Source organism: Eulemur rufifrons, chromosome 30, assembly GCF_041146395.1.
Source record: "Eulemur rufifrons isolate Redbay chromosome 30, OSU_ERuf_1, whole genome shotgun sequence".
In the NCBI taxonomy this organism is placed as follows: domain Eukaryota; kingdom Metazoa; phylum Chordata; class Mammalia; order Primates; family Lemuridae; genus Eulemur; species Eulemur rufifrons.
In genome coordinates, this window is record NC_091012.1 from 143,754,629 (window position 1) to 143,768,602 (window position 13,974).

Consider the following 13,974-nt stretch of genomic DNA (forward strand, 5'->3'; position numbering starts at 1 on the left):
GGCTTGTGGCCGCGTCACTCCAGCCTCTGCCTCCGTCTCCACGTGGCTTCTCCTCTGTGTCTGTGTCTCCTCTGCTGTCTCTTAGAAGGACACTTGTCATTGGGTTTAGGGACTCCCTAATCCAGGCTGGTCTCATCTGGAGATCCTTAACTCAGTAACATCTGCAAAGATCCTATTTACAAATAAAGTCCCATTTGGGATTGGGATCAGACATGCTGTTTGGAGGGCCATCACTCAACCCATCGCAGGTGACATTCCAGGCATTTAGCATTTGTAAGGGAGGAACGCTTTTCTGTTAGGACAGGTCTCCCTGTGGTCGTAAGGAAGGATCCTTGAAGCCAGTGAGGAGAGACCCGGACCTGAGTCCATTCAAAGATGTGGGGCAAAGGAGTGGCCGTCAGATACATCAAGATGCTGTTTTAGAAGTTGCCCTGTGGCTAAACGGTGCTGTTTTAACCAGATTCGACAGCGGGGATGCGTATGGCCAATGCACCAACTACATTCTTCAACACGGTCTCACCACCGGGTGCACCCTGGACGCAGAACAAGATGAAATTCTGTATTTTTCCATCGAGGATGGAACACACCCTCTTCTCACCCAGAGTCACTGGATCAGTTACTACCGTAAGTGCTAAGGCGCGAGCTCATTCCCATGCGCCACGGAAGCCCCATGCCCCCTTTCTGGCCCCAACTCGCAAGAGTCCAGCTCTGCAGCCCAGGCTGAGGGAAGTGCTGTCATCGTAGCTCACTGCAGCCTTCAACACCCGGGCTCACGTGGTCCTCTTGCCTCAGCCTCCCCAGTAGCTGGGACTATAGGTGTGCGCCACCATGCCCGGCTAATTTTTCTGTTTTTGGTAGAGACGGGGTCTCGCTCTTGCTCGGGTTGGTCTTGAACTCCTGGCCTCAAGCGATCCTCCCAAATCAGCCTCCCAGAGTGCTGGGATTACAGGCATGAGCCACCGCACCCAGCTAATTTTTCTTAATGTTTTGTAGAGACGGGGTCTCACTATGTTGCCCTGGCTGGTCTCGAACTCCTGGCCTCAAGTGATCCTCCCGCTGTGGCCTCCCAGAGTGCTGGGATTATAGGCGTGAGCCACTGTGCCCTCAAATACATTTTACGCATTGGGTGTTCTAAGCACATCTCCCTGAGAGCTTTGCTTTCCAGATACAACACTGATCTCATCTTAACTCATCACGTCACTAATGATCCTATTTTTATTTTTAAATTTTTTTATATATTTCTAATAAAATTTATCTTAGATCAGCTTTAAGTCCACAGCAAAATTGAGTAGAAATCACAGAGAGCTCTCATATACCCACATACTATTTTTATTATGCAGTATTTCAAACAGACAGGAAACAGAAAATAATATAACACAATACGTGTATATATGTGTGCTTGTGTGTATGTATAAGCACTAAAATAAAACGATGACATTTTCCTGGCCTCAGAGAAAGCTACCATTAAAACTTTGCTAAAGGGTAAAGTTTCATGGGTCTTTTTAGGATCATTTTCTGTTTCTATAAACATATATATTTTACAAATTGATATTGTACTCTCTATAGTATCACCTGGCATTTTCCAGTGAAGAGTCGCCATTTTCCATGACAGTGTTTTTTCCGTCTCGATACACATTCTACACCCACATTTCTCTAACTCTCCTAAAAATGTGCTTATCGCAGCTTTTTTGGGGCCCCGCACAATGTCCCAGCCAGTACTGTATCAGAATTTACATGGACATGTTTCTTGACGTCTCCAGTAGATACATTTCCACCCACGCGAGTGCCAAATTGATCCTATTTTTAAGTAGGGTCACATTCTGAGATACTGGGGAGTTAGACTTTTAAGGCACTGTTTTAGGGGGACAGAGTCCATGGCGTGCCAGATACACACAGATTTCCCACGCCGTTTCAGAGCGGTCCATGCGTGACACGCCTGCGCGTCCTCACGGTCCCTCCGGCAGCCCTCCCGCCTCTGCCTGCGCTAGGGGAGTAGTGAGGATGTGCGAACCCCAAATCCCTTTGCGAGGTACAAAGGCAGCAGGTGACCTCTCGGCCGTATCCCCTTCTCAGTGAAGCCCGGCTCCCCGAGGGACCTGCGCTTCGAGTGGCGGCAGGAGGCGGTGACGGTGACGTGCCCCGACCTGCTCTACGGCGGTGTGCTGTACGAGGTCCAACACCGGAGCACCTTCGACACCTCCTGGCAGGTGAGTCGGGGTCGAGGGGGGGGCGCTGGCTTAGGGCCACCTTGAGTGAGTGTCCCCAAGATGTGAGTGGTGGGGTGTGGTGGGGCCTCTTCCTCTCCTTGTCTACTTTGTAGCATTTCATTCCACCGTTTCTTCTCTCTCTCTGTCTCTCTCTTTCTATCTACACACACACACACACACACACACACACACAGGCACCTGCCCCACAACCCCATCTGGCCATCGCCCAGCTGCGCACACGACAACACTCCCCTGCCGTTGTAACGGGGCCGCCCTGGGCAGATGCCGCCGTGAGGATCTTCCATGCTCGATTCTAACTGCACCTTCTCTGTGTTCAGACACACGCGTGCTTGCCACTGTGTTATGACTGTCTACAGTGTCCCGTACGGCCACACGCTACGCAGGGCTCTGGCCCAGGGCAGGAGGCTGCTCCGCACGGCCCGGGAGTGGCGTGGGCTGCGCCGTCTGCGTGTGCCTAGGTGCCGCCCCGTGATGTTCGCACGACAGCAACACCACCTAACGACGCGTTTCTCAGAGCATGACCCTGTTGTTACATGATGTGTAAACTGTGTATCCACATATATGTGTGTGTGTTAATATCTATATAAATACAGATAGCCCGTGGATATATACACGTACTCATTTACTATGTCTGGGTATCTATATATCTATATAGATGGAGATATAGATATAGAATGTGTATATGCACCTGTGTATCTGTTCATATCTATAAAGGTATATATATGAAATATGTAAATGTCTATAGATATGTAAAAGATACCTTTATATAGATATACATTCTATATACAGGTATATATGTATCTGTATATACATCTCTATCTATACACATATATATAAAATATACAAATATCTACAGACATGTGAAAGATACCTCTATATAGACGTGCATTCTCTATATGGGTATATATGTATCTGTATATACATCTATATCTATAGAGATATATATAAAATATATAAATATCTACAGATATGTGAAAGATACCTCTATATAGATACACATTCTATATACAGTTATATATATGTACCTGTATATACATCTATATCTATACACACATATATATAAAATTTATAAATATCTACAGATATGTAAAACATACCTCTGTATACATATACATTCTATATACATGCATATATGTAACTGTATATCTGTCCATATCTATAAAGGTATATATATAAATATCTATAGATGTGTAGAAGATACCTCTATACAGATATACATTCTATATCTCTCTATATGTCTATATCTATATTCTAAATCTATGTATTAGGTATCTAGATCTACATTCTATATATATGTGTATGTTAATATCTATATAAATACAGATATCCTGTGGATATATACACATACTCATTTACTATGTCTGGGTATCTATATATCTATATAGATGGAGATATAGATGTAGAATGTGTATATGTACCTGTGTATCTGTCCATATCTATAAAGGTATATATAAGATATATAAATATCTGCAGATATATAAAAGATACCTCTATATAGATGTACATTTTATATACAGGTATATATGTATCTGTATATACATCTATATCTATATCTATATATATATATAAAATATATAAATATCTACAGACATGTGAAAGATACCTCTATATAGATATATTCTACATACAGGTATATGTGTTTCTGTATATACATCTATATCTATAGAGATATATATAAAGTATACAAATATCTACAGATATGTAAAAGATACTTCTATATAATATACATTCTATATACAGGTATATATGTTTGTGTATATACATCTATATCTATAGAGATATATGTATAAAATATATAAATATCTACAGATATGTAAAAGATACCTCTACATAGATATACATTCTATGTACAGGTATATATGTATGTGTATATACATCTATATCTATAGAGATATATGTATAAAATATATACATATCTACAGATATGTAAAAGATACCTCTATGTAGATATACATTCTATATCTCTCTATATGTCTATACCTATATTCTAAATCTATGCATTAGGTACTTATATCTACATTCCAAATATATATATTTATATATAGATAGAGGTACCTGTATCTACATCGTAAATCTATAGAGATATAGGTAACTATATGTATCCTGATAAGTGTATTAACGTAAAACATATAGAGATATATAATAAATGGATATAGATGCATAATATATCCACACACAGCCCCAATAGGATATCCATATATTTACATCTCTGTATATACCTATATTTATGTGTGCATACATAGAAATAGATTTGTATAGCGATACCATGTGCATGTTCTATATCTGCATATGTATCTACATCTCATATCTATATCTGCACATTCTATATCTGCATCTGTAGAGAGACGGAGACGTTGAGGTTTGTTTTAAGGAACCAGCGCGTGTGACCGTGGCGTGTGGCCACTCGGGCTGGAACCTGGGGCAGCGTTTCTGTTCCAGCCCTGCAGGCCGCTTGCAGGGGCTCCCCCAGAGTTTCAGTCCTCACACCGGCTGGGTTTTCAGGCTACGTGAACATTCCACTTCTTCCGACCCGGGGAGACGCCGATTCCGCAATTCTGGGAGCGCAGGCGTGCGCCGAGCTCTGGTGACGCAGGTGATGAAGTTATCACACAAAAAGCGCTAACACGGAAGGCGTCTAGCACGGTGCTGAGCGAGCTCCCATCCACGTCCACGCTTACTGCGGGCGACAGACCCACACGTGCTGCCGTGCAGGGTGGGCACGTCTGCAGAGACAGAGAGGGGCTCCGTCCGCTGCCCTCACTGGGTGGTCGGGAAGAGTTTGCTTTTGCACGATGTGACTGAGGCACCGGGCGGAGACCTCGGCTTTGGAAGGCAAGTGAATCGCGGATCCAGAGAAAGAAGCCCACCCTCGTGTCCAGGCCTGTTGTGTGTGGACCACCCACCCCCCACAAAGTTGTCAGCGTGACCTGGAAGTGACATGGGACGGTCTCTCGGAGACCCACGCTCCCGGAGACAGCATGCACTTTGTCTAAGCATCTTGCTTCTTTTTATGTTTCATTCCCTCCGATTTCGGCTACCTGCCTCCCAACTCCTCCAGGACACAACCGGCCACTCCTACAGGGAAGGAGGCCGGGGGAGGGGGAAAGGCACCTTGCTGTTTGGGAAGCTGTTTCCCAGGCAGATGGCCCAGAGGACGCTAACTAGGGCAGGGACATGCCCCGGAGAAGCTGCGTCCCAGCAGGGTGCAGGACTCAGGCGTGTGTTTCCAAGCTCTGTTTACAGATTTTGATGAAACCACCCAGAGGTGACACAGGCTCCAATATCTCCCCTCGAAACGCAATGACACAACAAGACACATCACCCTTTGTGGCTACGTGCCCGTGTGAGTCTCCTGAGGCCGCTGTAGCAATGCACCGCCAACTAGGTGGTTCAGAACAATGCAAAGTTTACGCCATCTCAGCGTTGGAGCCCAGAAGCCTGAACTCAAGTTGCAACAGAGCTATTTCTTTCTGGAGTCTCCGAGGGAGAATTCAGTCCGGGCGTCTGTCCGGCAATTCTGGGCATCCCTTGGTTGTGGATGGGAGATTCTATCATGCCCTTGTCATCTGGGTGTCTGTGTCCCGACCTCCTCTTCCTGTAAGACGTGTCGCCGCCTTGCTGAGTCCCTTGTCATCGTCATTTTTGGCCCAAAGACCTGGGCAGAGGCAGGAGTTTTTGTGAATGCTTGAATTGAGGAAACTTCAGCGCTTTCCTGGGGGTCTAAGGTACAGGGTCTACACGAAGTCACTAATCATCATGTGTGTGCACGCGTGTGTTTCCCCAGTCCCAGGCGGAGGAAACCTGCAACGTCACCATAAAAGGTCTGGACGATGAGAAGTGTTACTGCTTCCGGGCCAGAGTGAAGACCATGGAGTCCAGCTACGGCCCCGACGCCTACCCCAGCGACTGGTCGGAGGTGACCTGCTGGCACGGAGGCCAGCCCACGGGTAAATCTTGTCACACCGTCCCGGGGTGGCGTCCTGCCTTTAGGGAACAGTGGGGCGGGGTCGTGTCTGAGAACACCGAGGACTCCCCGAGATCCATGGTGGGAGCGTCTCTCCCCAAAATGGGGCTGCCTGGGGACAACACGGCTAGGCGGAGTCTGAGACGCAGGTGTCTCGGGGCCGCGCCCCCTCCGCAGGCTCCAGGGGAGGCTCCTTCCTGCCTCTTCCAGCTCCTGGGGGCTCCAGGCGTCCCTGGGCTTGTGGCCGCGTCACTCCGGCCTCTGCCCCTGTCTCCACGTGGCTTCTCCTCTGCGTCTGTGTCTCCTCTGCTGTCTCTTACGGGGACACCTGTCCTTGGATTTCGGGACCTCTGTAATCCAGGATGGTCTCACTTTAATTTACATCTAAATTGTACCTGCAAAGACCCTATTTCCAAATAAGTTTCCATCATAGGTTCCCGATATTAGGACTTCTACATATCCCTTTTTTGGGAGGGAAACAATGCCATGTGCAAAGCCACCAATAGCCAAAAGCAAGCACCAATAGTCCCTAAAGACCCCCGGCCACCTGGAGCTCCCAAGGGCAGTGTGTGTGCTGAAACCCCTGGACCCCCTGGACCCCCTGGGGGTAGGTGCCAGATGCGTTCCTGCCCAGAGACGCTGCCTCTCTTTCTAGAATATTCCTCATGGCAATGTACTCTGGTGGGGCAAAGGCAATACATATAACCTAAACATTTGCACCCCCATAATACGCTGAAATAAAAAACAATTAAAAAAAAAGTTTAGGCCGGGCGTGGTGGCTCAGGCCTGTAATCCCAGCACTCTGGGAGGCCGAGGTGGGCGGATCGTTTGAGCTCAGGAGTTCGAGACCAGCCTGAGCAAGAGCGAGACCCCATCTCTACTAAAAATAGAAAGAAATTATATGGACAGCTAAAAAATATATATAGAAAAAATTAGCCGGGCATGGTGGTGCATGCCTGTAGTCCCAGCTACTCGGGAGGCTGAGGCAGGATGATCGCTTGAGCTCAGGAGTCTGAGGTTGCTGTGAGCTAGGCTGACGCCACGGCACTCACTCTAGCCCGGGCAACAAAGCGAGACTCTGTCTCAAAAAAAAAAAAAAAAAGAGAAAAAAAAAAAAAGTTTGCTGACACCAATATGCACAAAGAAAAAAAAAAAACTGGGTGTGGGTGAGTGGCCATGGGGTCTCATACCACGTTGAAAACTTACCGCCGTCATTTCGTTTTGTTTTAGATTCATGCCCGGACCAGCTTCTCCACCCCAAATTCACCAGATTTATTTTGATCTGCAGCCTGGTCACCCTCCTGACCGTGTGTCTTCTCCTTCTGTCCCTGTGGAAGCCGGGGAGGTGAGGCTGAGTCCCGGGGCCACGTCACACACGCGGGTGGCGGGGGGGGGGGGGGCCTCCAGCCGAAGTGGGTCTCCCAAGTGGGGAAAAAGTGAGTCGCCCCATGCGGTCATTTCTCTGAGCCTCAGTCCCCACGCAATGTCCCTTTCCCAACCACACCTGGCAAGAAAGTTGCCAAGGACGTGATTTAAAGGTGCAGAGATGTCCGCAGTATTCCCTGAAAGAGATTCTCCTGCCCACGGGAGAATCTACACACTTTAAGTTCCCATGGAAACCCATCTTGCGTCCACGGAAGACCCGCGTTGAGCCGTGTCAGTCTAGCACCGTTGGAGGAACAGGCGCATAAAACACCTCTTAACTTTGACCCAGACCCGTTAAACCAGGCGACCTGCCGAGGGCAGCGGGAATAATTTGTATAACATTTAATACTGTCTTTGTTAGACCTACACCTGGATTTTTAGCTTGAAAAACCCACGTATAGACCTAGCAAAAAATATATATATTATGCAGGTGGCAGAGAGATTTTCAGACCTGTGATATTGAGTCGTTTCCTTTGTTAACCTCCCACGCGACAATGTAACCGCCTCGAATTCCACCTTCGTGGAAACTTATTTGCGCCTGGGCGTTGGATGCCCGGAGGTGGTGGGTACCATTTTTGGTTCTCAGGATGAGGTTTCCGTAGCAACAGCTGGAGCGACACAGAGAGAAACCGGGACCTCCACTCTGGAGCAGCCACAGTGGGGGGTCTCAGCTGTGCCGAGTTAGAGGATATCAAAGGCAGCCCATTGTAGTTCCACACAGCACAAGGATGGCTCATTTTGGTACCTGCGAATCTAGGCTCAAATGCCTGTCCCCGATGGGGTCGTCTCGGGGAGGGAATGAAGGAGCCGGATCAGGGCGTGGGCTGCAAGGCCAGGCACAGGGGCACGTCGGGGACCTATGTATGAGTCGGGCTGTGCAGAAGACACAGCCCTGTGCCCGTCACCCCAAACTCCTGCAGGTGGGGTGGCGGCAGGTGGACCCCGACAAGCTTGGGGGTGGGGTACACAGGGCTTGACATCGAGACCACCATTGTGTCCGGGTGCTGTTCTCCGAGGTGGACGTGGCAGCCATCCGAGGTCCCTGGCGGGGGTCTGCGCCTCGCAGAGGGTCCACAGCCCTGCTCAGGGGGCCGCCGCCCACCTGACCAGCCTGTCTGCGTCTCTTTCAGGGTGAGGGAGCTGCTCATACCCAGCGTGCCAGACCCCAAGTCCTCCTTCTCCGGGCTGTTTGAGCAGCACCACGGAAACTTCCAGGTAATGCCTTCTCCTGTGTCTCTTGTCCAGAACAGGTGCACATCCACGACATCCTGTCCGCCCCCCCCAGGGGACGTTCTGAACAACACCGTGTACCCTGGCTGTGGTGCCTTTGGATGTCTGCGAGCTTTCTTTTTATACGCAAGGAGCAGCTCTGTTGTTTCGTCTGCTGGTTAGAGAGAGGATACAGAGAGGAGCCATGAGGCTCTCAATGCCTTGCGGGGGCTTCTCCTTAAGTCAGCCCCGGGGACGGGACCCCGCACCCTGCCCCCCGGGGCTGGCCGGCTTATCAGCCGTGCATCTGCCCAGGAAGCCGAGTGGTTGCTGTCTTCCTCCTGCAGGGCGGAGCGCCAGCCACACACTTCCGCCTCCCCAGCACTGCTGGCTCTCATTCATGTAGTGAAAGCTCACACAGGCCTGAGTGGGTGTCGGGGGGACCCGGGGAGGAGGGGGCCGGCGCCCACGCCCAGGAGCCCCCCAGCGCAGAGAGACCCAGGCGTGGCTCTGCCACTGCAATGTCACTCGAGTCCTGTGACTTTCCTCGGGCTCCTGTCACAAATGACCATAAACCACATGGCTTAAAACAACAGGAGTTTGTCCCCTCCCAGTCCCGGAGCCCAGGAGTGTGAGACGCAGGTGTCTCGGGGCCGCGCTCCCTCCGCAGGCTCCAGGGGAGGCTCCTTCCTGCCTCTTCCAGCTCCTGGGGGCTCCAGGCGTCCCTGGGCTTGTGGCCGCGTCACTCCAGCCTCTGCCTCCGTCTCTACGTGGCTTCTCCTCTGCGTCTGCGTCTTCCCTTCTGTCTCTTACGGGGACACCTGTCATTGGGTTTAGGGCCCTCCCTACTCCAGGATGGTGTTATCTTGAGATCCTCCACTTAATTATATCTGCAAAGACCCCTTTTTCCAAATAAGTTCAGGGATGGGGAAAAGAAAAAAAAAAAAAAACAAAAGAAAACAAAACCTTTTTTCCTACCCTCTTAGGTTCAGGGACTGGGGCCTGCTACTTAAATGGACAAAAGACAGATTAACAGGAGAAAAGGTTTATTTTGTATGCGCTCACATAAAAAAAGTGAAATTGCAAACAGATGCTTGCGCCTCATAGATCATTTTAACAAAAGGCAGCGAAGCGTGAAGAAGAGGCTAGGGAAAGGAAGAGGGGGTTTGGGCTTGGGAAGGGGCTAAGCTTTGGGCATTGTGAGGTATCTAAGGTTGTCTATTAAGGATGGTCGTGCAGACTGAAGTCCTCCCAGGCGATACGAGTTGTGTGCAAGGTCTCGGGGAGAGGACGGCACCCTTACAAATAGAAATTTCCCGTTCAAAAGGGACATTCGTGCCCTGTTTTTAGGCAGAAGGGGGAAGGTCTGGGGCCTTTTCCTGCGTTTGCTGTTTCTTAGGAGCCTTCAGCTCAAAACAATCTTTATGCCAAAAGGGAATATCGGAGGCAGCCTCTTGTTCCCCTTCCAGGGAGAGGGCAGGCAGTTTCCAGGAAAAGCTGACGTTTTAAACACTAGGACAAGAAGAAGGGGAGAAGGGAGGCCGTGCAGGGGAGGGGCTGGTACTGCTGGGCTCGAGCCCGTCGTCCGGGACATCACGGGGCGTTTGCAAGAAATGCCGATTCCCAGGCCCCCACCGTGCCCTGTGGGGTCCGCTCTGCCTCTAACAAGCCCCCCGCTGGCTTCTGTGCAGAGCACAGCTGGAGAAGTTTCCTCGTCCTAAAACTTTAAAGCAGCCACCGGAGGCCAGCGGCAGAGGGAACGGAAGTCACCCCCTCTCGGAGGACGTCCCTGGACAGGGAGAATCTGACGTTCTTACCTGGGGCTCAGGAGGGGTGTTTTATAATCAGCCCTTGTGACATCACCGGTTTCTGAATATTCGATGCCGGTCTGAAACCGGTACAAGCCTCGGGCCCCAAACGAGAGCTTCAGGTGGGCTTAGAGATTCCAAACAAGGGGCTTTCTCTGTTGCACCGGGAGGGGCGTTCCCGCGGCGGGGAGGCTGCCTGGCTGTCAGAGAAATCTGCTGCTGGGGGACCTTTCTAGAGCTGCGGTCCCCAAGCCCCCGGGCCGCAAACTGGTACCAGGGTGTGTGCTGTTAGGAACCGGGCTGCACAGCAGGAGGTGAGCGGCAGGTGAGAGAGCGAAGCTTCGTCTGTATTTATAGCCGCTCCCGATCGCTCACATCTCCGCATGAGCTCTGTTTCTTATCATCAGATTCTCACGGCAGCGCGAACCCTGCTGTAAACTGTGCGTGGAGGGATCTAGGTTTTGGCTCCTTGTGAGAATCTAATGCCTGATGGTCTGAGGTGGAGCTGGGGTGGTGATACTAGCGCTGGGGAGCGGCTGCAAATACAGACCATCATTAGCAGAGAAGTCTGACTGCACAATAAATGCAATGCGCTTGAATCATCCCTCACGCCCCAGCCCGTGGAAAAATTGTCTTCCATGATTCCTGGTGCCACAAACATTGGGGACGGCCGGTCCTGAGGGCTTCTCAGCTGGGTTCTCCATGCTGTGTCTCCACTTGGGGCTGAGTGGGAACGTTTTGTCCCGGCAGGAGTGGATCAAGGACACGCAGAACGTGGCCCTCCTGCAGAAGATGAGGAGCAGCGGGGAGCAGGACTGTGGCCCCGAGGACGCCCTGGTCGTGCAAGTGGCCAAGACGCTGGGGACCGTGGACGCCTTGTGCCCCAGGACGGAGCACGGAGAGTCCTCCGGGGACTCCTCCCGGCTGCCTGACCTGCCCCCGCAAGGCGGCGCCGTGGTCTCTCTGGGGGGCTTCACGTTTGTGATGAGTGACAGCTCGTACGTGACCCTGTGAGGGGAGCGCAGCCCCCAAGGCCACCGCCGGCATCTGCGTGGATGTTCCGGTACTGACGGGACGATCCCGGGAGACCCAGACACCATGGACGGAGCAGCCCGGACTGACCACGCTCGTGTCCGGGGTCCTCAGAGCCTGGCGTTGAAAAAGGGCAAAATGTATTACAACTCGTGCCTTTAATTCTTCACCCACGCTTCTTGGGAACTGGAACCCGCATTCCTGCCCGGGGACAGTAATCCAAGGGACACGAGGACTGTCCTTTGTTCTTTGTCCACAGGAGATGGCTCAAGGGAACTGTCCGGGCAGAAGTCACGACATGGATGGGACCAGGGACCATCGGCTGTAGTTAAAACTGCCTGAAGCTGAAACCGCCCTTGAAAGGCTCCGTATTTCTGCTTACGGAGAGGATGTTGCTGCCGGCTGGTTAATACACCTCCCTTCCCTTCTCCTTAAGGCGCTTTTTTTTTTGAGACAGAGTCTCACTCTGTTGCCCAGGCTAGAGTGAGTGCCGTGGCGTCAGCCTAGCTCACAGCAACCTCAAACTCCTGGGCTCAAGCGATCCCCCTGCCTCAGCCTCCCAAGTACCTGGGACTACAGGCATGCGCCACCATGCCCGGCTAATTTTTTCTATATATATATTTTTAGTTGTCCATATAATTTCTTTCCGTTTTTAGTAGAGATGGGGTCTCGGTCTTGCTCTTGCTCAGGCTGGTCTCGAACTCCTGAGCTCAAACGATCCTCCCTCCTCGGCCTCCCAGAGTGCTGGGATCACAGGCCTGAGCCACCGCGCCTGTCCTGTCCGTAAAGCTCTTGTCCTTGTTCCTCTGATGTGGCCTCGGGGACAAGTGCTGGAGCTTTCGGTAGCAATTACTGTCTCCATCCCAGGGCCTGGTGGCCGGCTCGCTACAGGTGGGACGTGACTGTCTGAGGAGCTATGTGCTCTGACGTCTTTGTGCCTCATGTTTTTACACATATCCTAAGGAAGGGTGGTGTGAGCTAAAATAAAGTCTTGAACTCTGACACCAGCTGGCCGAGTGGCCCCCTCCTGGCCAAGGGGACGCCCTAAACCTGAGTTACTGGCCATGGAGGAGGGGGTCAGGCTTGCCTGTTCACGCCCCTCCCTTCTTGGGGACATCCTTGGTGACTCACTGACAGGCTGAGGCTGTGCCAGTCTCTCCTGCAGGTCCTCAATTCACACAACAAATATATGGCCAGTGGCTTGTCTCTGATTAACAGAGCTCCTTATCTCAAAACATTCCAAGCCTGTAGACAAAGCTTCATGTCTTTAACCAATGACAAGTCAGAGTCTTTAAACCCACCTGTCACCTGTAAGCCCCGTCCCCTTCGAGATGTCCCACCTTTTCAGGCCAAACCAATGTCCACCTTCCACGTATTGATGTATGACTTTCCCTGTGACCCCTGTCTCCCCGAAAGGTATAAAACCAAACTGTGACCCAGCCACGGCCAGTCCACTTGCTCAAGGCTTCCTGGGCGTGGCTCTGGGCCGTGGTCCTCAGATTTGGTTCAGAATAAACCTCTTTAAATTATTTTACAGAGTTTGGCTTCTTTTCTATTGACAGTGGCCGGAATGCTCTGACGCCGTCTTCCTTCATGCGTGACCCCACTGAGTCCTGCTCAGTCACCATTGCCACCCATGAGTGGTTTGTTGGATCCTTTGTTACATAAGAACTTAGTCAGCAAGACAGGCCTGGTGCGCCCCGGGAGGGGACAGGGGTCCTCCCCTCCCTCCTTCCCTCCCTCCTTCCTTCCTTCCTTCCCTCCTTCCTTCCCTCCTTCCCTCTTCCTACCTCCCCTCCTACCTTTCCTCCTTCCCTCCTTCCTTCCTTCCTTCCTCTTCCTTTTCTGTCTTTCCCAGCCCAGAAAACCCTTCCACAAAGGGAGAAGAGAAAGAAAACCATTTTACTGCTGAAGAAACAAGCACCCAGACTTCAGCGCACCTCCCAGCAATTCACGTAAAACATTGCAAAGACAGAAAGACATTGCACCCTTCTAGGTAGCCAAGAGGAGGCAACTTTCTCCATTCCCAGCCTTAAGATAAAACTGCTAATAGTCTCCTCTCTCTAGGATTTAGGTTTTGCAACATGGTGCCCGAGACTGGCTTAAGTTAGCTCCGTCTTTTTCCCGGAAACTGGGAGACGGCTCTCAAAAATACCAACAGGCCACCAGCTCTTGTTCTAAACGGGAAAGACCCTGTTAGGGTGGAAAGGCTAGGAGGTGCTCACCGCGCCGGTGGAGAAAGATTTCTCATGCAGAAATTAAGACATGTAAGTTTAAAAGTTTATTTTATCCTTTTAGAGGAGAGAGA

The 13,974-nt window shown here is 50.7% G+C and overlaps 1 protein-coding gene across 1 annotated transcript in view; it reads left to right on the forward strand.

The window, feature by feature from the left end:
• CRLF2 (cytokine receptor like factor 2) overlaps positions 1-11,648 on the forward strand; it is a 61,817-nt gene extending 50,169 nt beyond the window's left edge. Inside the window, exons 7-12 of the mRNA XM_069464325.1 lie at positions 461-624; positions 2,074-2,207; positions 6,013-6,175; positions 7,423-7,537; positions 8,748-8,832; positions 11,385-11,648. Of these exons, the coding sequence (XP_069320426.1) occupies positions 461-624; positions 2,074-2,207; positions 6,013-6,175; positions 7,423-7,537; positions 8,748-8,832; positions 11,385-11,648 (925 nt within the window). The remainder of the gene's footprint in view (positions 1-460; positions 625-2,073; positions 2,208-6,012; positions 6,176-7,422; positions 7,538-8,747; positions 8,833-11,384) is intronic.
• The last annotated feature ends 2,326 nt before the right edge of the window (positions 11,649-13,974 follow it).